This window comes from Mirounga leonina, unplaced genomic scaffold (genome assembly GCF_011800145.1).
Source record: "Mirounga leonina isolate KUSES-001 unplaced genomic scaffold, KU_Mleo_1.0 Mir_173, whole genome shotgun sequence".
NCBI lineage: Eukaryota > Metazoa > Chordata > Mammalia > Carnivora > Phocidae > Mirounga > Mirounga leonina.
In genome coordinates, this window is record NW_023270447.1 from 93363338 (window position 1) to 93385662 (window position 22325).

Here is a 22325-nt window from a genome sequence, read left to right on the forward strand (position 1 = left end):
CATGACCTGAGCGGAAGGCAGACGCTTAATGACTGAGCCACCCAGGCGCCCCATGAGTAACAAGATTTTTAAATACATTTGCCTTGGGGCACCTGGGTGGTTCAGTCGTTAAGCGTCTGCCTTCCGCTCAGGTCATGATCCCAGAGTCCTGGGATCAAGCCCCACGTCAGGCTCCCTTCTCGACAGGAGGCCTGCCTCTCCCTCTCCCACTCCCCCTGCTTGTGTTCCCTCTCTCGCTGTGTCTCTCTCTGTCAGTTAATTAAATAAAAATCTTTAAATAAAAATAAATAAATAAATACATTTGCCTTTTGTGATTTTGATAGGTTTATTCCTTTTTTTTATTAATTGTTTTGAAATAATTAGAGATTCACAGGAAGTTGTGAAATAGTACAGAGAGGCCCTGGTAACCCCCCCCTTCATTTTACACACCCATAGTGCAGTTTTTTGTTTTTTTTTTTTTTTAAAGATTTATTTATTTATTTATTCATGAGAGACAGAGAGAGAGAGAGAGAGAGAGAGAGAGGCAGAGGGAGAAGCAGGCTCCCAAGGAGCAGGGAGCCCGATGCGGGACTCGATCCCAGGACCCCGGGATCACGACCTGAGCGGAAGGCAGACGCTTAACCATCTGAGCCACCCAGGCGCCCTGCAGTAGTTTTTATAACCAGGAAATTAGCATTGGAAAACTGTCGTTAACTACACTGCACTCCTTATTCAGATTTCACCAGTATTTATGTGCATATGATTCTCTGTAGTTTTACCCCATTTATACACTGATGTACCCACAACCACAGTCGGGACTCAGAACCACTCCGTCATGCCAAGGATGCCCCACTCATACCTGACCTGTATGATTTTACCATCTTGAGAATGTATATGGGATCATTCAGTTTGTGACCTTTTGACATTGGCTTTTTTCACCCCGCATAATGCCCCTGACATCCATCCAAACTGCTGCAGGCATCAACAGCCCGTTCCCGTGTGTTGCCCAGTTGTATTTTACTGTGTGGACGGACCACGGTTGGTTTAAGCGGCAGGGAGGCATTGGGCCGGCGGCCAGCTGCAGTCTTCGGCTGTTGCACATAAAGCTGCCGTGAACACTCATGTGCAGCTTTTATGTGGACGTACGTTTTTATTACTCTGAGATAAATGCCACCTTGCAGTTGCTGGGTTCTATACTTCTCTTTTTTAAGATTTTATAAGAAGCTGCCAAACTTCCAGACTGACTGTACTGTTCATGTTACAGCAGCATGTGAGTGGTGGTTTCTCTGCCATCTCTTTCGGTTGTCTTAGCCGTCCCGACAGGTGTAGTGATACTATTGTTTGAATTTGTATTTCCTGTGGCCGATGGCGTGGAGCCCCACATGCTTGTTTACCGTGTGTGCATCCTCTGGTTTGTTCATCCTTTCTGCCCATTTTCTAATTGGATTGTTTTTTTACTTTTGTTTTTGAGATTTCTTTGCATATTCTGAATAGAAAACCTTTGTTGGATATCTCGTTTGCAAATATTTTCTCCCACTCTGCAACTTGTTTTTATTCTCTTCTCAGGGTCTTCCACAGAGCAGGCTTCTTTTAATGAAGTCCAATGTATTAATTTTTTTTTTACCTTTTATGGACTGCATCATGTATAAAAAATTCTCTCTACTCCTGGGTTCTAAAAACTGTCTCCTCTTTCTTTCTTTTTTTTTTTTTTTTAAAGATTTTATTTTATTTTATTTTTATTTTTATTTTTTTTTTAAGATTTTATTTATTTATTTGAGAGAGAATGAGAGAGAGCACATGAGAGGGGGGAGGGTCAGAGGGAGAAGCAGACTCCCTGCCGAGCAGGGAGCCTGATGCGGGACTCGATCCTGGGACTCCAGGATCATGACCTGAGCCGAAGGCAGTCGCTTAACCAACTGAGCCACCCAGGCGCCCAAAGATTTTATTTTTAAGTAACCTCTCCACCCATCGTGAGGCTTGAACTTACAGCCCCAAGACCAAGAGTCATATGCTCCACCGACCGAGCCAGCTGGGCACCCTGCTCCTACGTTTTCTAATAAAAGTTTTATAGGTTGTGTTTTACACTTGACATAATCCATTTTGATTTGTTTTTAGTTAATTTTTGTTTAAGGTATGAAGTTCGGGTTGAGGTTCACTTCTCTTTTCCCAGTTTTATTGACAAATAATTGACATACATCCCTGTATAAGTTTAAGTGGACAGCATTTGTTGGGTACAAAATATTGTCCCAAGACTCAGTGTAGTAGACTTCTTAAGCTGTGAGTGGAAGCTGAGACAGTATCACCTACATATTTGACTATAGAGTAGTTTGTCTTCACTTTTCCCAGGGGCAGGTGAGGAGCTGGCCGAAGGTGATCTGGGCCTGGTTGAAGTGCGGCTTAGCCGACCGTGCCCTGCATGTTGGGCGGCTTCCCTGCTTGGTTGGGTCCTCTGGTCTGTGTACTGTGGCCTTGAGCAGGGGCTTAGGAGCATTGGCCCAGATGCCAGCCCTGCCCTGTCCTAGCTGTGTGACCCTGGGCTTCCGTGTCCTAGACATCCCATGTGTCTCATTGTGAGCGCGAGTCAGGTGATACAAGGTGAGCGCTTGGACAGGGCCTGGCAAGGTGGGCGCTGGACCTTGCCATGGGCCCTGGTTCTGCGGGATGTATTTCTGCTTCTCGCCAGTCATCCTGGTTTTGGGTAAGTGTCCATATTCCTGCAGGCAATCCTGCTTCGGCTTCTCCGTTCTTGGACAGATAGACGGCAGTGCGTGTGCAGAAGGAACAGTACAGCCTAGACGCACTTCCCTCCTTGAGTTGGCCATTACACATCTCCACGTCCACCCCTGTTTGTATCATAGCTAGCTTATATGTCATTAGTCACCCTGCCTTCTTTCTCAGACATCATTGGTTCTAACATTGGTGATTATTTCCTTTTAATGATTGCATTGTTGGGGTGCCTGGTGGCTCAGTCGTTAAGCATCTGCCTGTGGCTCAAGTCATGATCCCGGGGTCCTGGGATTGAGCCCCGCATCGGGCTCCCTGCTCGGCTGGAAGCCTGCTTCTCCCTCTCCCACTCCCCCTGCTTGTGTTCCCTTTCTCACTGTGTCTCTGTCAAATAAATAAATAAAATCTTAAAAAAAAAAAAAAAAGATTGCATTGTTACCACTTGCCTGATAGGCTCCTTTAATTTAAGTGTCTCTTTTGTCCTTTCTTGGCAGTAAGTCCCTCTAAGCCCCATGCAGAGTGGGGCATTTCGGGTAGCCTTGCCCTGACTCTACGTATTAGAGGAGAGGAGTTGGTTGGTTTTACTTCTCAGAATGGCAGGGTGAGGCTGCTGCAAGACCTCTGGGTCACAGCTCAAAACTGACGTTTTTACCCTACTTTGCTGAGGTTCTGTTAGTAAAGAATGTTAGGTGTGTGTGTTTGTTTTAATTGATCTATAGCTGTCAACACAAAGTGAACAAACTTTTTAGAGTCTCTAAAAGTAGGAGCGCCTGGATGGCCCAGTCAGTTAAATGTTTGACTCTTGATTTCGGCTAAGGTTATGAACTCGGGGTTGTGAGATGGAGTCCCACGTCAGGCTCTGCTCTCACCGGGGAGTCTCTTTGAGATTTTCTCTTTCCCTCTGCCCCTCCCCCCGTGCTTGCGCACGTGCACACTCTCTCAGATAAACAAATCTTAAAAAAAAAAATCCCTAAAAGTAAAAAAGAGAGTTTTATTCGAGCTCAGGTTAGGACAATTGCCCTGGAAATGCGTTTTCACACTCCAGGAAATGAATGGTTTTTACAGCGTAATATACTTTTTACATCTTGTAAAAGCTCAAAGATTAGCATATAGGCAAGAATTAGAGGAGTTTTGCCGGAAAGGAATGCAGGGAGTAGGAGTGTTGATTGATATCTCAAAGACAAGATGATTTTCCTTTAGGCTACTCATTCACAAAGCAGATGTACAATGCATGCGTGGGGGGCCATAAATCAGGCTTTTGGTTTGAACGAAGTTTATGTACAGTCCTGTTGACTTAGAAAGAAATCTAAAATAGTTTCTCTTGTATGTCAGACCTTTAGAGAGTTTTTCTCTCATAGTTGGCATACAATGTTATATCAATTTCGGGTGTGTAACATTGGTTCAACAGTTTCTGTAGATTACTCAGTGTTCACCGAGGTAACTGTAGTCACCATCTGTAACCATACAGCATTATTACACTATTACTTTTTTATATAGATATATTTAGTTTTTAAAAGATATTTATGTATTTATTTACTTGTCAGAGAGAGAGAGAGGGAGAGCACACACACACGAGCAGGGGGAGCAGAGGCAGAGGGAGGAGCAGGCTCCCCGCCGAGCAAGGAGCCTGATGCTGTCTCCATCCCAGACCCTGGGATCATGGCCCGAGCCCAAGGCAGACCCTTAACCAACTGAGCCACCCAGGCAACCCTATCACAGTATTATTAATTTTATTTCCTATGCTATGCTTTTTCATCCCTGACTTATTTATTTTATAACTGGAAGTTTGTACCTCTTAATCCACTTTACCTATTTTGCCCATCCCCCATCCCCCTCCCCTCCAGCAACCCCAGTTTGTCCTCTGTATTTAAAAGTTTGGTTTTTTGGGGCGCCTGGGTGGCTCAGTCGGTTAAGCGTCTACCTCTGACTCAGGTCGTGATCCCAGAGTCCTGGGATTGAGCCCCACATCGGGCTCTCTGCTCAGCGGAAAGCCTGCTTCTCCCTCTGCCTCTGCTCCCCCTGCTTGTGCGCTCTCTCCCTCTCTGTCAAATAAATAAATCTCTTTTAAAAAACTTATTTATTAGAAAGAGTGCACATGAGAGAAAGCAGAGGGAGAGGGAGAGAGAAAAGCAGACTCCCCGCTGAGCTGAGAGTCCGATGTAGCGCTCTATCCCAGGACCCCAGGATCATGACCCAAGCTGAAGGCAGATGCTTTTTTTTTTTTTTTTTAAGATTTTATTTATTTATTTGACAGAGAGAGACATAGTGAGAACAGGAACACAAGCAGGGGGAGTGGTAGAGGGAGAAGCAGGCTTCCCGCGGAGCAGGGAGCCCAGTGTGGGACTCGATCCCAGGATTCTGGGATCATGACCTGAGCCGAAGGCAGATGCTTAACGACTGAGCCACCCAGGCGCCCCTGAAGGCAGATGCTTAACCAACTGAGCCACCCAAATGCCCTAAAGATTATTTATTTTAGAGCGCGGGGGTGGGGGGCAGAGAGAATCTTAGGCAGACATCCCGCTGAGCATAGAACTCAACACAGGGCTCAATCTCACAACCCTGAGATGACCTGAGCCAAAACCAAGAGTTGGATGCTTAACCAGCTGAGCCACCCAGGCACCCCCAAGTGTCCGACTCTTGATCTCAGCTCAGGTCTTGATCTCACGGTAGTGAGCCCGGCGGAGAGAGAGGAGAGGAGAGAGAGGAGAGAGAGATAGGTAGATAGATAGATGCTTACTTTATTGCTAAGAAACGCTAACTATCATGTGAGCAGCAGGGACGGCTCCCTACTTACCAGGGTGGTGGTTGCTGGAGGCTAGGGTGGCCACGGTGATTTCCTAAATGAGACACTGATGGAATTTGCCTCACTAACTCTTTCACAAATGATTTCTCCATAGCAGGCAATGCTGTTTGATCACATTTTACCCACAGAAGAACTTCTTTCAAAACTGGAGTCGGTCCTTTCACACCCGGCCGCTGCTTTATCAACTCAGTTTATGTGATGATCTAAATCTTGTGTTGTCATTTCAACAGTCTTCACAGCATCTTTACAAGAAGCCACGTTCTCTGCTCGTCCATAAGGAGCAACTCCTCATCCATTAAAGTTTTATCCTGAGGTTGCAGCGATTTGGTCCCATCTTCAGGGGCCACTTCTGATTCTAACGCTCTTGCTGTTTCCACATCTGCAGTGACTTCCTCCCCTGAAGTCCTGACCCCCTCAGAGTCGTCCGTGAGGGTGGGAGTCTACTTCTTCCAACCTCCTGTTCATATTGATATTTTGACCTCTTCCCATGAATCATGAATGTTCTTTTTTTTTTTAAGATTTTATTTATTTATTTGAGAGAGAGAGAGAGAGCACATGAGAGGGAGGAAGGTCAGAGGGAGAAGCAGACTCCCTGCTGAGCAGGGAGCCCGATGTGGGACTCGATCCCGGGACTCCAGGATCATGACCTGAGCCGAAGGCAGTCGCTTAACCAACTGAGCCACCCAGGCACCCTCATGAAAGTTCTTAATGGTGTCTAGATGGTGACTCCTTTCCAGAGGTTTTCAGTTTACTTTGCCCAGATCCATCAGAGGAAGAAGCACTATCTATGGCAGCCATAACCTTACAAAATGTATTTCTTAAACAATAAGACTTGAAAGTTGAAATTCCTCCTCGACCTGTGGGCAGCAGGCTGGATGTTGTGTTCGCACACATAACGGCAGCATTAATCTTCTTGTACATCTCCATCAGAGCTCTTGGATGAGTAGGCGCATTGTCAGCGAGTAGTAATATTTTGAAAGGAATTTTTTTTTTCTGAGCAGTAGGTCTCAGCAGTGGGCTTAAAATATTCAGTCAACTGAGGCACCTGGGTGGCTCAATCAGTTAAGCATCCAACTCTTGGTTTCAGCTCAGGTCATGATCTCAGGGTCATGGGATTGAGCCCCACATTGGGCTCTGTGCTCAGTGTGGAGTTGGCTTGAGATTCTCTATTCTCTCTCTTTCTGTCCCCCACCACACACACTAGCACGCATGCTTGCTCCCTCTCTCTCTCTCAAATAGATAATCGTTTTCTAAAAGTTCAGTCAACCACATTGTAAGCAGATGACTGTCATCCTGGCTTTGTTGTTCCATTGCTGGAGTGCAGGCAGAGTACTTTTAGCATAATTCTTAAGGGTACTTGGATTTTCTCAATGGTCAGTGAGCATTGGCTTCAACTTCAAGTCACCAGCTGTGTTAGCCCTTGACAAGAGAGTCAGCCTGTCCTTGGAAGCTTTGAAGCGAGGCATTGACTTCTCTCTAGCTAGGACAGTCCTAGATGGCATCTTCTCCCAAAGTACGGCTGCTTTGTCTACATCGAAAATCTGTTAAGCATAGCCACCTTCATTAATGGCCTCAGCTAGATCTTCTGGAGAACTTGACGCTGCTTCTACGTCAGCACTCGCTTCTCCACCTTGTACTTTCACGTAGCAGAGACAGCTTCTTTCCTTGAACCTCATGAACCAACTTCTGCTGGCTTGCAGCTCCCCTTCTGCAGCTTCCCCACCTCTCTCAGCCTTTCCAGAATTAAGAAGAGTCAGGGCTTTACTCTGGATTAGACTGTGGCTTAGGGTATGTTGTGGCTCGTTTGATCAGCAATAGGCTGTTTTGCTTTCTTGTCTTTGTGTGCTCACTGGAGTGGCAAGCAGTTCAGGAATTTTTCCTTTGCATTCACAACTCAGCTAACTGGGATGAGAGGCCTCACCTTCGGCCCCTCTCGGTTTTCTTTTCTTTTCTTTTTTTTAAAAATATTTTATTTATTTGAGAGAGAGAATGAGCAGGGGAGGGGCAGAGGGAGAGGGAGAAGCAGGCTTCCCACCGAGCAGGGAGCCCGATGCGGGGCTCGATCCCAAGACCCTGGGACCGTGACCTGAGCTGAAGGCAGACGCTTAACTGACTGAGCCACCCAGGTGCCCCCGTCTCGGTTTTCAACATGCCTCCCTCACTGAGCTTAATCATTTCTAGCTTTGATTTAAAGTGAGAGGTGTGTGGAGTGCCTGGCTGGCTGGCTTAGTCGATAGACTGCATGACTCTTGATCTCAGGGTCTTGAGTTCAGGCCCCACATTGGGCATGGAGCCTACTTTAAAATAAATAAATAAATAGTGTGAGAGATGGGTGACTCTTCCTTTCACTTGAACACTTAGAGGCCGTTGTAAGGGTATTGATTGGCGCAATTTCAATACTGTTGTGTCTCAGGGAATAGGGTGGCCTGAGGAAGGGGAGAGAGACAGGGGACCAGCTGGTCAGTGGAACAGAACACACACAACACTTACCTGTTAAGTTTGCTATCTTAAATGGGCGCAGGGTAGTGGTGCCCCAAAACAATTATAATTGTAATCTCAAAGATCACTGATCACAGATCACCTTAACAAATATAATAGAAACTGAAATATTTCAAGAATTACCACAATGTGACACAGAGACACAAAGTGAGCAAATCTGGTGGAAAAATGTAGATGTGCTTGGTGCAGGGTGGCCACAGACTTCCAATTTGTAAAAAATGTAATGTGTGCAAAGCACAATAAAGCCACGTGCTATAAACTGAGATATGCCTATATTTGGTGTGAAGAAAGAGTTTAACTTTATTCTTTTAAACATGGCTATCAAGTTTTTGTAGAACTACTTGAAGAGGGCGCCTGGGTGGCTCAGTCATTGGGCGTCTGCCTTCAGCTCAGGTCACGGTCCCGGGGTCCTGGGATCGAGCCCCGCATCGGGCTCCCTGCTCGGCGGGAAGCCTGCTTCTCCCTCTCCCACTCCCCCTGCTTGTGTTCCGTCTCTCGGTGTGTCTCTCTCTGTCAAATAAATAAATAAAATCTTAAAAAAAAAAGAAAAAGAATTACTTGAAGAAAAGATGATCCTCTCTCTGTTGAATTACCTTGGCTTCTCTGTTGAAGACCCATTGATTGAGGGGCGCCTGGCTGGCTCCGTTGGAAAAGCATGCAACTCTTGATCTCAGGGTTGTGAATTTGAGCCCCACGTTGGGTGTAGAGATCACTTAATTACAAACAAATTTTTTAAAAAATCCGTTGATTATACCTGTGTGAGGGCATCATTTTGGAATCTGTCCTGTTTATCTGTGTATCTGTGTCAATACCATGCAGTCTGGTTACTGGAGCTTGACTATAGATGATGAAGTCAGGAAGTGTTAGTCTTACTTTGTTCTTTTTCAGTTTTTTTTGTAGCTATCTTAGGCCTAGATTGTCCACATTTCCATGAGTTCTAGAATCAGTTTGTCCTTTTTTTTTTTTTTTCTCAGAGAGCATGGGGTGGGGGGAGGTACAGAGGCAAAGAGAATCTCAAGCAGACTCCACACTGAGCATGGAGCCCGATGCGGGGCTCTCTCTCAGCCTCGAGACATGACCTGAGCTGAAATCAAGAGTTGGACACTTAAGCCTCTGCAGTCAGCATGGAGTCTGCTTGGGATTCTCTCTCCTTCTCCCTCTGCCCCTCCCGCTGTGCTCCCCCCCAAATAAATTTTAAAAATTAAAAAAAGAAAAGAGTTGGATGCTTAACTGACTGAGCCACCCAGGTGCCCCAGTTCATCATTTTCTGGAGAAGAGTCTTCTGGGGTTTTGTGTGTAGGAATTGTGGAGAGTCCAAATCAGTTTGGGAACTGAGATCTAACAATATCAGCTTCTCTGATCTGGAAATGTGCTTTTGTCTGCATTTCTTTGCTTCCCCATTTCTTTCAGCAGCATTTCTAGTTGTCAGCGTACAGGTTTTGTGCTGTTTCCTATTAGTGAGATGTTGATATATGACCTCCTAGTTTCAGGTGTACAGTGTAATGATTTGATGGGTATGTATTGGAAAATGACCAGTACAATGGATATAGTTAACATCCATCACCCCATGGAGTTTCAAATTGTTTTTTCTTTTTTTTTTAATATTTTATTTGTTTATTTTTAAAGATTTTATTTGTTTATTTGACAGAGAGAGACACAGCGAGAGAGGGAACACAAGCAGGGGGAGTGGGAGAGGGAGAAGCAGGCTTCCCGCGGAGCAGGGAGCCCGATGTGGGACTCGATCCCAGGACCATGGGATCAGGCCCTGAGCCGAAGGCAGACGCTTAACGACTGAGCCACCCAGGCACCCCTACAAATTGTTTTCTTATGATGATAACTTTTAAACTCTTCTCTTAGCAACGTTCAAATATATGCTCCATTATTATTACCTAGAGTCACATTGCTGTACGCTGCATCCCATGACTTATTTTATAACTTGAATTAGGTTCTCTACTTCTTTTGTCAACTATATCCCTATGTAGCTTTTATTTCAGTGCTATTGTAAATGGCATTTTTATTTTTTTTAATACTCATCTATTTATTTTAGAGTGTGCACGAATGGTGGGCAGGGGCAGAGGGAGAGGGAGAGCATCCACAAGCAGACTCCCTGCTGAGCATGGAGCCCAATGCGGGGCTCGATCCCAGGACCCTGGGACCATGACCAGAGCCGAAGGCAGACGCTTAACCCACTGAGCTGCCTGGGCGCCCCCACCTGGGAGCTCGTAAAACTACTGATGCCTTCAGTCTGGGTGTGGGCATTACTTTCTGAAGCTCCTCTGGTACCTGTCCGGTGCGGCCAGGGTAGGGGTGCAGGGGTGCCAGCACCTTTCACCCTAACACCGAGACCCGGGCTTGTCTGGTCTCTGAGTTTCCCTTCCGTTCACCTCCTGCAGTGCCGTCCTCTGACGCGTCCTCACCCCTCTGGGAGAACATTTGGCCTTACCATGTGTGTAAGGTACGACCTTGTTTGCTTTGCTTGTCCCTGCAACGTGGGTTGTGCGGCAGGTTATCCTGCTGGTTCCACCTGGGGTGCCGCCTTCTCACCCCCGCCCTGGGCGGGGTGTCTTCCTCTGCGAGAAGCCTACCCTGCCTGCTTTCCTCCTTGGGCAGGTCCGGGTGGGCTCGAAAGCTGCAGGCACCCTCGCCGTGACCCTGTGGTGGCCTTCCCTTCCTGTCCTTGAGGATTCCCTGTTTGGTCCCTTGATCTACACCGGCTTTTGTGAAACTCTGCCCTTCTTTTTCCATTGTTCAGTGTACTGATTTCTGCCTCTGTCACTGCTTCTGCCTTTCTTAGGCTTATTTCATTCCTTTTCTAGCTTTATAGGAATCTCGGCTCATTTGTCTTCATTCTCAAAAACTTCAGCACAGGGCGCCTGGGTGGCTCAGTCGTTAAGCGTCTGCCTTTGGCTCAGGTCATGATCCCAGGGTCCTGGGATCGAGCCCCACATCAGGCTCCCTGCTCCGTGAGGTAGCCTGCTTCTCCCTCTTCCACTCCCCCTGCTTGTGTTCCCTCTCTTGCTGTGTCTCTCTCTGTCAAATAAATAAATAAATCTTTTTTTTTTTAAAGATTTTATTTATTTGAGAGAGAGAATGAGAGAGAGAAAGCACATGAGAGGGGGGAGGGTCAGAGGGAGAAGCAGACTCCCCGCCGAGCAGGGAGCCCGATGCAGGACTCGATCCCGGGACTCCAGGATCATGACCTGAGCCGAAGGCAGTCGCTTAACCAACTGAGCCACCCAGGCGCCCTAAATAAATAAATCTTAAAAAACAAAACAAAAAAACTTCAGCACACCTTAATGGGGCAGCATAGACTTTGGTTTGTGTTTACTTTATCCTGGTCGTTTGGATGTGTTATATGTTGGTTTGATAACCATTTTGAGCCATAAGTTGCTTAGGAGAAAGTTCAGACATTCCCAGGTGGTTGCAGAATTGTTTTCTTTGTTCCTATTTTTTTGTCTTTTTCTGGTTTTATTGTACTGTGGCCGGAATGTAAGGTTCTCTACCTTCACTAGTGTTTGGAAATTGACGTTTTCTTTGAGGCTAAAATAGGTCAGTTTTAGCAAATGTTTTATTGGCTCGTTAGCAGGGCTGGAGTCCAGTGTGTATCTGCTCATCAGTCTTGCTGAGTATAACCATTTAGCTCACCTGCACCGAGGGGCGTTTAACACCGCACAGCCCCATGTGATTCCTTGCACCGTAATGGGCTGAATCCCCGCTTGTGACTTCTCCTCTACCTGGCCCTTGGCCTTATCTGTGGGAGAAACGCCACAGCTCCAGCCTGCTAGTTCCTTCTTACTCTTTGACTGTTAGCTCTTCTAGATTCACTAGAAACCACAGGTAGGTTCCTGAGTTCTTAAATATCTTTGGGATAGAAAGAGACTGTTCTCAAATCCTTTGGCAAATGGGACTTCAGCCATTTTTGTCCCCTGATGGGATGGGTGCGTGTATGCGTATATATGTTATTTTCTGCATGCGTATTTATTTACTTTATTTATTTTATTAAGGCATCAGTGTTTTTCTGATCGAAGTCCTCGTTTAACAACTATGGAAATGGAACAAGAGAAAGTCAACATGAGTAAGGCACTGAGTGCAGAGTCGGCCTCCTACCGCTGCTCCGCGTGCCATGGGGACGAGGACTGGGGGCCCAACCACCCCATCCGGGGGCGGGCCAAGTCCCGCAGCCTGTCTGCCTCGCCCGCCCTGGCGAGCACCAAAGAGTTCAGGTACGAAGGCCCTCCTCCAAGCACGCCCCTCACCTGCACACTCTGACTGCTGCAAACTGACCGAGGGTTCTTTTAAGGCCTCGGTCCTGGTGTGTGTAAATACTGACTGATTCCGTGTGTGTCCAGAAGGTGGGGTGGGGCTGAGTCCCAGGAGCAGAGGACAGACGCCCGCCTGGCACGTCTCCCCAGGTGGTACCAGCGCAGGATGATTTTCCTCTTCTCTCCTTCTCAGCCAGTGCCCACTCTGACTTGGTGTTTGAGGTGTGCGGGTGGTGCCCGAAGGCCCATCAGCGGGACCCACGCGGTGACAGGGCCGGCGGGGGGCCGGGTGTGGCCGCAGGGGAGTTGGGCAAGCGCCCTCCCCCGACCCGGCCTGCCCTCTGCCGCGACCCGCGGTGCGTGTGCTTGCACAACGCACTTCAGTAACCGCACTCAGAGCTGCCCACGCAGCGGCTGCCGGGCAGCGTGGTGATGGCACTTGCCGACACTGCCCTGGCTTCTGGAACAGTAAGTGCGGTGAGTTTTGGGTAGAAGCTGCCAGAGCCAGCCCGCTTCTCAAGCAGGGCTCCGGTCTCTCAAGCGCAAGGGCAAGTTTTCAGTAAAAAGCCCATACCTCGCTCGGTGCTAGAGGGCGGAGCGGGGACGGGCCGGGGGCAGTCTTCTGCGCGGAAGGCTCGGAGGCGCACGTCGGGGAACGGCGGCCACGGCCAGGGGCTGTCCGCCGAGCAGGGGTTCCGTGTTCCCGGCAGCGCTGCTGCTGCTTGTGGGTTCCGGGGGTTCGGCAGGGGCCCGTTCTGCTTCCGAGGCTGTGGAACGTGGTGCGGTGACAGCAGGCCAGAGGGAGCCTCCGCGCGGGCTGTTGGCGGAGGAGGAAGACAGGCGTGTGTTCTGTCACACCGGTCCTTGCACACTGAGCGTGCATGCCGCTGCCGAGGCCTGTCGCGAGCCGCCCTTCCTCTGTGCACTCGCGGGCCGTGAGGTGTAGTCTTTGACCCGACACCGGGGCTCTCTCTCGGTCTGTTGCCCTCTATAAGACAGCTAGAAAATCTGTTTTGTCTGCGTTGAATTTGAAGATTTTGTTGACACCACGAGACGGTTGAAGATGAAGTCAGCTCCATTTGGCCATCTTTGGGTGCAGAAAGGGACGGTGAGGCCGTTGGGGTTGAACACGTCCCATAACCCTGTCACTGTGTGGGTGTCCTCATCGCTCCCCCGAGCCTGTGCCGGGGCGTTGGGCCCTCACGGACAGGGAGGGGGCAGGGCAGCCAGGTGGTGTTGGCCCCGCAACGTGCGCTGGCCACAGCCCCTTCGTTTGGTGATTCAGTTACGGCTGAGTCACTTTTCAGTTATTGGAGAAGTTGGGTCATCGAAGTAGGATCTTTTTTAGTGACTTTGCAACTCAGCATGAGCAGTTTTGTTAGAATTTTCATCTAGGTAATTTAGGGTTGGTCTCTAAGGTCTTAATTCCCAAGTATAAGCCAGGGGACTGGTCCCCAGACAGACTTGGTCAGAGAGACTGCTCAGATTCAGATTTCCAGGCCTGTCCCCAGAGGTGGTCTTCCTTTTTTGGGGGGTGGGGACTGGGCACCTGCCCGGTTTGGGGTCCTTTTCTCTAACTGCTGATGCTGCACAGACAGTGTGTGGGGTACCTCTGTGGACCAGGGCGGGGTCTCCTGGGGCCGTCACGTGGCCACGAGGTCATTACGATTAAAAGCCTTTCTGAGGGTCTAACAGTCTGTACCTAGGTCTGCTCACCCGCTGTGTCCCCCCTCCCCACAGGAGGACTCGCTCTCTGCATGGGCCATGCCCGGTGACCACGTTTGGACCAAAGGCCTGTGTGCTGCAGAACCCCCAGACCATCATGTGAGTGCTGGGGGTGGGGGGCGCTCCTTGGGCGTGTGTGCTGTCGTGGGATCACGGCGCTGTGGAATGTTCTGACTCGGGGTGAGAAGTTCACTTTTCAAGTCAGCAGAAGCCGCAGGGCATCGCCACCGGCTCGAGCGAGCACGGGGCTCACTGCTCTCCAGAACGCGGATGGGGTTTGGGCCAGGCACCATCTTTAGAGTTAGTTTTGTTTTTACAGTAAAAAGTCTAGGAGGAAACCAGTGTATTTCACACAATACGCTGGGTGGGTCAGACATGCTTCTCCTTTAATTATTTTATTTTATTTTATTTTATTGAGAAAGAGAGAGAGCACAAGCAGGGGGAGCACCAGAGGGAGAGGGAAAAGCAGGCTCCCCACTGAGCAGGGAGCCCGACACAGGACTTGATCCCAGGACCTGAGCCAAAGGCAGACAGACACTTAACTGACTGAGCCACCCATGAGTCCTCCTTTAATTATTCTTAAAATACAGAGACATCATTTGGCTATTTTGAAACCCTGCTTTTACTTTCGAGAGACACCCCTCCTTGCAGGTGCGGCTGTTACAAGTGCTCCCAGACCCCCAGTGCATCTTTGGGGGCCACGCAGTGTCTGGATGAGAAACTGTAAAAACTAAGCGATCAGGGTTATTTCTCTGGACTCTCAGTGACTCTCCGGCTTCTCCTGTCCGAAGAGTCACTTGGTGGTTCCAGAGGGGTGGGAGCTCTGTAAAGGGCTCTGTGTGCTGGTCTGGCTGTGCTTTATGTCTTAGGAAGACACGAACAAGTGACATCACTTACTTGATGTTGGCGCTTTCTGTTAAACAGTCAGAATTCATTTCTTATGTTGAAATGTGTGGAATTGCCAACATTTGATTGCCTTTGGCTTACCAGGCAATGGCTCAGATTGGTCACCTGATAGCTCTCAGGTGTCCTCGCTCTCCCATCTGGCATCCACAACCTGTGTGCTGGGGAAAGTCGACATCCCCACCTTGTAGGTGACCCAGCGGGAGGTTGATCACAGTTGGCACCCAGGCATGTGCAGGACACACTGGGGTGGCTTTGGCTGGACACAGCTGAGTCTGAGGGCCAAAAGGGCCACAGGCCATGCATGCCTGGGTCAGCGCAGAGGGGCTTTGACCCGGGCAAAGGTCCGTGAGCTGTCCACGCTGCTTCTGAGGCCCGCGGCCAAGCAGAGTGACGAAGTTTGCGGAGTGCACACCCCTTCACCTGACCAAGACCTTACAGCTCTGCCCACGGGGCCAAGCTGGTTCTACAGCCCAGCTCGGATTCCTGTGTGGCTGGGATGTGTCACCGCCCCTGGGGCCCTGAACAGCCGAGCTCAGCCAGCCAGTTTAGTGAAGAGCAGGGCGCCTCACACCCGGCCTCCTTGCTGTTAAAGGTGATCCTCAGGACTTTTTGTTTTAAATAGGTGATTGGCCGAGAGGATCGTGTAAACGGTGAAAAGATTCAGTAAGATTTGCTTGATTTTTAATTTTAGGGCGCTTTCTTGCTGTAGTTGTTTTATATAGCCTTTCAGAAGTCACTTCAGGATAGTTTTGTTTTCAGTTTTGAGGTTGCAGAAATCAAGTTTATAGTGCAAATGAGCACGGATGGGAGAGTTTGGGGGCTGGTGTGCCCTACACTCCCATTGTTAGCAAGGTGTGACGGAAACACTGTGACCAAAGCAGCCGTACCTACTCATGAGCCACGCACATGACCTGGGCAGACGATGAAGCTCACAGAGGGTGTTGTGAGTGACCCCTCCCCTTGTAGAAACACCTGGAAAGGGTGAGTGATGCTCAGTAACTAGATGACGTCAGACACCGCGCCTCTTGTATTGGTGATTTGTGTCATGGTTTTGGAGGTTTTTGGTGGGGTTAGCACACGGTCCAGGGCCTGAGAGACATGCCTCCGAGGACGTGGTGTGTCTGTCCTCTCGAGGGAAAGCGTGCTCCTGGTGTGAACGCTCCTTTGCCCTCACAGGCATATCCAGGACCCTGCCAGCCAGCGGTTGACGTGGAACAAGTCCCCAAAGAGTGTTCTTGTCATCAAGAAGATCCGGGACGCCAGCTTGCTGCAGCCCTTCAAGGAGCTCTGTGTGTACCTGATGGAGGCGAGTGAACCAGGTTGGGGGGTGACAACCCAGAACTCCCCTCTGCACCCCCACCGTGTCTGTGTCAGCCAGATTCCACCCTGGAGCTCGGGGGTCTCCATGTGCTCCTGGGCCACGTGGCGGGAGCAGGCACGGAGCTGGCCTCCTAGCCAGGTTCTGGGTTTGTGATCTCAGAGCTGACCAAGTCAAGAAGCCCATTTCAGGCAAGTGACTTCCATAACTGAGGGTCACAGAGCCTCCAGAAGGACAGAAATCTGTGCATGAGCAGGTCAAAAGCAGTCTGACAGCCAGGACTAAGGAATCCCTTTCCCCCTCATCATAAAGTGCTACGGCTTAAAAGGAGGCTTCATGGAAGACCAGCAGGATCTGAACTGGGTCTTGTGGAGCTGACGTGCTTGTCTCCCTTCCAGGAGAATAACATGATTGTGTATGTGGAGAAGAAAGTTCTAGAAGACCCTGCCATAGTGAGCGATGACAATTTTGGACCAGTGAAGAAGAAGTTCTGCACTTTCAGAGAAGGTGAGTTTGTCTTCGGCTCTGTCGTGCGGCGGGTTGGTACCACAGCCCTGGACCTGGCAGAAGCTTCTAGCATTCCTGCCCCATTGTGGGCAGGGCGCCCTGTGGCGTCAAGGGCTGCCGAGACACCTTTTCTTACGTTTGTTCTGTTTTCTAGATTATGATGACATTTCCAATCAGATCGATTTCATCATATGCCTGGGAGGGGATGGGACCCTGCTCTACGCATCCTCACTGTTCCAGGTGAGGTCTTCAGGGGGTTCTGGCCTCAGCACCGCGTGAGGAGGTGCTTTCCCAGTGAGGTTTTCCATCCCTTCTTGTACCTCATGACTTTATGCCACAGGGATGCCGAGTTCTACGGTCTTCTTACTCTGATACTGGCCATAGAGCAGGTTTGTAAATAATGCCAAATGGTGCATCTGCTCTGTTAGGGTCTCCGTCCTCACAGGGACTGCTACTGACGTGGAGCCTGGGCTGGGCAGCGGAGTGACTGGGAAGAAGGGGGGCAGTGGTGGAGAAACTGTCCTGGGGGGCTGCCACAGATCCACAGATGCATGGCACCCATGAGGAGAAGCGGGCACCTCATGGCCGAGGGGACGGGGCCCACAGCAGGATGAAGGCGGCGGCTCCAGGCTGACCCTCCAGGGCACCCAGGAGGCCTGTGGAGGCGCCCGAGGGCAGGAGTCTGCCTGGGAGCCCGCTGGGACCCCCCGGAGCCCGCCTTCACGCTCCGCAAGGCGGGAGGCTCTGGCGTGAAGGCTTGCGTCCTTCCCTGACCGGCTCTTTCCTGTCCTCCGTGGCCAGCAGGCTGGCTGGTCCTGTTGCACTAGTTTCTCTGCAGCTCCTGCCCGCTGACCTCCGTGCGATCGCTTGCAATCAGCCTGCCGGCCCACTCCCCAGCCCCCAGCACTGACCGAGCACCCATGTGCCCGTCCCTTCCCAGGGACAGTCGGGGGGGTGGGTCCGTCGGTGCGGGGACCACTGGGGTGGCTTTTGAGTGGATTGGCTAGCTGACGGACCTGCCTCGTTGGCTCGTAGGGCAGCGTGCCTCCGGTCATGGCGTTCCATCTGGGTTCCCTGGGCTTCCTGACCCCCTTCAACTTTGAGAACTTTCAGTCCCAAGTTACTCAGGTGATACAGGGTAAGTCGGAATGTTCTGGAACTCACAAGGAGTTCTGAACACGGGATTGTCTTCTCCCTTGGTTTTTGGGGTTTTAATGATGTGTAGAGCAATATCTAAGTGTTTCAGGATTCAGAGATGCAAGATTTTTGAACAGTTCAAACACTTTTTCCTCACATTGAGAGGTTTGAGGAGGTCACGTGTTGAAACTGCTGTGTGTGCTGGTGGGTGGCGGTGAACTGGCTTTCACAGAAGGCAGAGAAGTGCCGTCCTCAATTTGGGAGAAGGGTGGTCTCTGGTGGAGCAGGGCTGTCTGCTTCCTGCACGGTGCCACTACCCCTTCCCTGCTCACCTCCCTGGTATGACCCCTGCTGGCCCCCAGGGAACGCAGCTGTTGTTCTTCGGAGCCGGCTCAAGGTCAGGGTCGTGAAGGAACTCCGAGGGAAGAAGATGGTGGTGCCCAACGGGATCAGCGAGAACGGCTTGCTGGCTGCGGACCTGGATGCAGAGATTGGGAAGCAGGTCATGCAGTACCAGGTCTGTGGATATGTGCCCTGTCCAGGCTCCAGGCCCTGCCCTGCCTGTCATATGGCCTCAGGAAGGGGCACAGGGTGGAGGGACTCTGGACTGGACCCAGTGGGGGCCCCCTGACCTCAGGACCTTCCCGAGAGCCCAGGAACAGTGTAGTTGCCTATGGGGCAACCCCCCCCCCCCCCCGCCCAGGGCAGCCCTGCCTGGCCCCTCCCAGTATGCAGTGACCTTGTCCCCCCAGGTCCTGAACGAGGTGGTGATCGACAGAGGCCCCTCCTCATACCTGTCCAACGTGGATGTCTACCTGGATGGGCACCTCATCACCACGGTGCAGGGTGACGGTAGGTGGGCGCCTGGGGTCCCACAGGGTGGGGGTGGGGCAGAGCCCACAGAGAATGACGCTGCGGCCTGTCCATCAGGGGTGATCGTCTCTACCCCGACGGGTAGCACAGCGTATGCGGCCGCCGCCGGGGCCTCCATGATCCACCCCAACGTGCCGGCCATCATGATCACACCCATCTGCCCCCACTCGCTGTCATTCCGGCCTATCGTGGTCCCTGCGGGGGTCGAGCTGAAGGTCAGAGTCCACCTTCTACCCTTTCTGCTTTAAGCTGTTGCCTGGGGCCTGCCATGCTGACCACCCCCTTTGCCCCCAGCTGTGACCCCAGCACCCACTGGGTTGTGGGCCCCACCGTGCTGGGTGCAGGAAGGGCTTCATGCTCATCCTTGTCTGTCTGGTCGGCGGGGGCAGCGCTGAGAGCCGGGCCAGCCCCTCCAGCAGGGCTGTGGGTCCTTGGGGGGTGGGGATAGTTCCCACTGGATGGGGGCAGGGTGAAGCGGCACCCTGTGAGGAGCAGAGTCCATCCTGGTGTGTGGCCTGTGTCCTGCTCCTCCATCTCTGTCCTTTGCCTGCCTCGCACTCCCTGCTTTGGTCCACCCTAGACCGGCGTATCCCTGGCTGTGAGCCCTGGTAGGCAGGGCCACATCTGCAGGTCACAGGGAGAGAGGGATGGAGCCAGACCCCTGGCTGGTGTCCCTGGCCCTGGGTGGATGGTCGGCAACTTGGCCTGATGGCCCGCCCATCTTACTTCCCAGGGTTGGTGTCGGCGAGACATAAGTTAAGGCCTTTACGGCCTGGAACTGGCCTTGGCATAGAGTGGGTGGTAGGGATACCCTCGAGGGTCCTCCTGGCCAGTGCTGCCCTCCCAAGGTGGGGGTCCAAGGTGCTCAGCTGCACTCATGAGCCTGCTCTATCCCGCTTGACCCTCTCCAGATCATGCTGTCACCAGAAGCAAGGAACACTGCATGGGTGTCCTTTGATGGACGAAAGAGACAGGAGATCCGTCATGGAGACAGGTGTGTGAGCCTCGGGGCCGGAGCGAGGAGTAGGTGTGAGGGGTATGCTTGCCTTCCTGACCCTGTTGAGGTTGGCTGGTGCAGGCCCCACAGGCAGAGCTCTGTGACTGAGAGCTGCGGCGGGGGCGGGGACGCGAGCCGTCGGGCAGCTGGTCACCCACACAGGTGGCAGCATGTTGCCTGTGTTCCGCTGTAGTTGGGGGGTGGCGGTGACAGATCCACAGCCCCCCACCTCGGCCTGCCCTGGCGCCCCTCCCAGGTGCACCTGTCCTTAGGGTGAGACGGGCCCCGGGCTGTGCAGCAAGCGGCATGAGCAGAACTGAGATGATCCCCAGCTGGGCTGGGGTGGGCCTGGCCCCTGGGGACGGGTCTTGGCCTGATGCTGTGGGCTCACCCGTGCCGTGCTTGTCTCCCCCCGCCTCAGCATCAGCATCACTACCTCTTGCTACCCGCTTCCCTCCATCTGCGTCCGAGACCCCGTGAGGGACTGGTTTGAGAGCCTGGCACAGTGTCTGCACTGGAACGTGCGGAAGAAGCAGGCGCACTTCACGGAGGAGGAGGAGGAGGAGGAGGAGGTGGGGGAGGCGGAGGCGGAGGCGGGGGAGGGCTAGGCCTCAGCTCCTGCCATCCACACTCGGAACCCCAGAGTCCCAAAGCTGCTCTGCTGCCTCGTTCCCACGTGGCCTCCGGGAGCCGGCTGACCTGAGCACGTGTGCTGTGAGCCCCGAGTCAGGCGCCAGAAGTCACAGCACTTTTGTCTGTAGCCAGGGGAAGAGCCGGGAATCTGCCTTTTGTCGACCAGATCAGCTGTTTTTAACATTTTAAATCTGACTTCTTTTTTGCATTTCTAAATAAGGAAAGTGAGTGCTGGCGGGGGCTCCCAGGTCCACACCGTGCACCTGGGCTGTCGCTCAGAGCCTGGTCCCAGGGCGGGGACGCCGGAGCTGGGTGCGCTTTGTGATTCCTTGTCAGGCAGCCTGTGCTCCACAATCAGTCTGTTGAAATTCAGAGGGGATCAGAATGGATTGATTGGACTTTCCGTGTTGAAAATAAATGTCTTGTAGTCAAAAATCTTCCTTTAGCTACCACGATTTTCCCCTTAAATCCTGCACCTTTTCCCCTAAAAGGACTCGGAGGGGACGCTTCTGCAGAGAGCATTTCGGTATTTGATTGGCTGATGAGTGGAGGGGTCCCCTCTCCCTCCTGCTCGGCACCTGCACCTCATCCGGGCACACCTTGCTGCCTTGGTCCCAAGCCCCCCCCGCCCCCCCCGCCCCACTGTGGTGTGACGGGTGCTGGCAGGGCTCCATGCTATGGCCCCCGCAAGCCCAGCGGTGGCCTGGTAGGTCAGACCCACGCACATTCCTCATGAAGCAGGGACGGCCCCCCCTCTGCACCCTGGAAGGTATTTTAAATCCTGTGTATACTTTGTAGAGATTATTTTAAGCTTTCTGAACTGCTTATATACAGATTTTATTGTACACACTTTGAAGATTTCAGAGGGAACGGGATTTGTACTGTTGTGAAATGGAGCCTTGCTCCACTGTTTACACGTGTTCTGTGTGGCACTGTGTGCTGGGACCACTGTTCAGCATGCTCACCGTGGGGGTGACGGTCCACGGAGAGAGAGGGTGCTTCTCGGTCAGTAAGCCGTGGTACTTTGCAACTGCAACTAGAAGATGGGGACACATTGGTTAGTGAGGAAAGAGGTGGTTGGGGACGTTTTGTGTTGGTTCTGCTCTTGCTTCTCCCCGTGGGTCTTGGGCTTGCAAGGAAACTCCCATCATTCCAGTGGTCGCTCCTCGGCCGGCCGGGCGCGTGGGGCGTGGGCACGTGTGCTTGCCACGTGGGACCCAGAGCCCGTGTGGTCTGGTGGGAGTCGTGGCTCAGTGCACGTGGCTTCGGCCCCTGGTTATTGTTCCCTGACAGATGTCCTACACTCGGGCATCTGTTTCTGGGTAACTGATTTTTCTTTGAGCTGCATTTTTAATCTGTTGAATTGGCAAGAACAGAAGGGACAGAAGCTGCCCTTTCTTGGACCCACTTCTGGAGTGACAGGGACGGGCCTGTGCTTTGCCTCGTGGAGGGTCACGTGCCTCATTCTTGGGCTGATGGAAAGGCCCTGGGGCCACACGTGCAGCCAGCCTCAGCCAGGGGCCTCCATAGAGCAGGCTCTGCAGCCTGAGCATGGTCTCCCACGTCCGTGTTTCAGCGCCTCTGGCCCTCAGTGTGGTGCTTGGCGGATGGCCAAGGGGAAAGGAGGTGGGCCCTTGTTGCCATCTGCCAGGGGCGGGGCACGGTTCGAGGCTTGCTGCCCGGCCTCCCTTGGGCTGAGAGGGGGCCGAACCCAAACTCCCAGCTTTAGGTCCAAAAGACAGTGGCATTTGGGATTTGGGTCACTGGTTTAGACAAAAAAGCAAGTATTAACCAAGTCCGAAAGCAGCATGATTTGAATGATCTAGAAAACTTCGGATTTTTTGAAGTAAATTCTTAATGTTTCATATTGTTAATATCTTGAAAATTTGTTAGATGTTGTTGAAAGCCTTATTACAATATTTTCAGATCCTTTCAATAAACAGACTTGTTTAAAAAGTTGGA

At 51.6% G+C, this 22325-nt stretch overlaps 1 protein-coding gene across 6 annotated transcripts in view; it reads left to right on the top strand.

Annotated features, from left to right (window-relative positions):
• NADK (NAD kinase) overlaps window positions 1-22325 on the top strand; it is a 27106-nt gene extending 4781 nt beyond the window's left edge. For 4 of the 6 annotated variants that reach the window (XM_035019990.1, XM_035019988.1, XM_035019986.1 and 1 more), the window contains 11 exons: window positions 12010-12228; window positions 14008-14091; window positions 16075-16204; window positions 16615-16723; window positions 16878-16963; window positions 17759-17861; window positions 18223-18377; window positions 18613-18712; window positions 18791-18948; window positions 19645-19727; window positions 20152-22325. In XM_035019990.1, the coding sequence (XP_034875881.1) occupies window positions 12050-12228; window positions 14008-14091; window positions 16075-16204; window positions 16615-16723; window positions 16878-16963; window positions 17759-17861; window positions 18223-18377; window positions 18613-18712; window positions 18791-18948; window positions 19645-19727; window positions 20152-20338 (1374 nt within the window). In that variant the 5' untranslated portion in view covers window positions 12010-12049 and the 3' untranslated portion in view covers window positions 20339-22325. Of the gene's footprint in view, window positions 1-10225; window positions 10461-11228; window positions 12229-14007; window positions 14092-16074; window positions 16205-16614; window positions 16724-16877; window positions 16964-17758; window positions 17862-18222; window positions 18378-18612; window positions 18713-18790; window positions 18949-19644; window positions 19728-20151 lie in introns of those variants that run through there. The other 2 variants (XM_035019985.1, XM_035019989.1) reach the window with 2 other exon arrangements.